The 599-nt window shown below is 60.1% G+C and overlaps 1 protein-coding gene across 1 annotated transcript in view; it reads right to left on the reverse strand.

The window, feature by feature from the left end:
- Positions 1–213: 213 nt before the first annotated feature.
- PRNP (prion protein) overlaps positions 214–599 on the reverse strand; it is a gene marked incomplete at its 5' end in the record, with an annotated part of 659 nt that continues 273 nt past the window's right edge. Inside the window, 1 exon segment of the mRNA XM_009079858.1 lies at positions 214–599. This exon segment is cut by the window's right edge and continues 24 nt beyond it. Within this exon segment, the coding sequence (XP_009078106.1) occupies positions 214–599 (386 nt within the window).

Below are 599 nucleotides of genomic sequence, written 5' to 3' on the forward strand. Positions count from 1 at the left end.
GAAGGCCGTGGTTTTTTTGGACATCCAACTCCAACAGGGACACGTTCGGGGCGGAGAAGGAAAATTTTCACCCAGTTGCCTAAACCAGAGACTCCGTGGAAGGTGCTGGGGAACGTCGGTGCCCCTCAAGGGCTCTTCACCAAAGACGACCGCGAGCGAGAACGGGAGGGTCGGGGGGGTCCCCGTGGGGGCATCTCAAAGCTTTGGGGGGGATTAGTGCATGGCAAAGAGGAGGAGGAGGAGGAGCACGGCCAGGGAGGTGTCGGCGAGGTGCAGCCTGATGCCCGAGGCCAAGCGATACTCGCGGTACTGCTGGATGCACATCTCCCGGATCACCTTGGTCACCACTCTGGTCTCCAGCTCCACCTCTGTCTGGTTCACTGCTGCTCCAGCCTCTGAGGTGTTTTTCTTGGCAGCAGGGCCGATGTTGTGCTCGGTCACCGTGATGTTAAAGCAGTCGGCGACGAAGACGTCCTGCGAGACCGGGCTGTTGTAGTCCTTGTAGTAGACCTGGTTGGGGTAACGCTCCGAATTCTCGCGCCAAAATCGCGACTCCTCGGGGCTGTCGAAGCGAGGGGTCATCCCCGACATGACTCGGC

Source organism: Acanthisitta chloris, unplaced genomic scaffold (assembly GCF_000695815.1).
Source record: "Acanthisitta chloris isolate BGI_N310 unplaced genomic scaffold, ASM69581v1 scaffold21438, whole genome shotgun sequence".
Lineage (NCBI taxonomy): Eukaryota > Metazoa > Chordata > Aves > Passeriformes > Acanthisittidae > Acanthisitta > Acanthisitta chloris.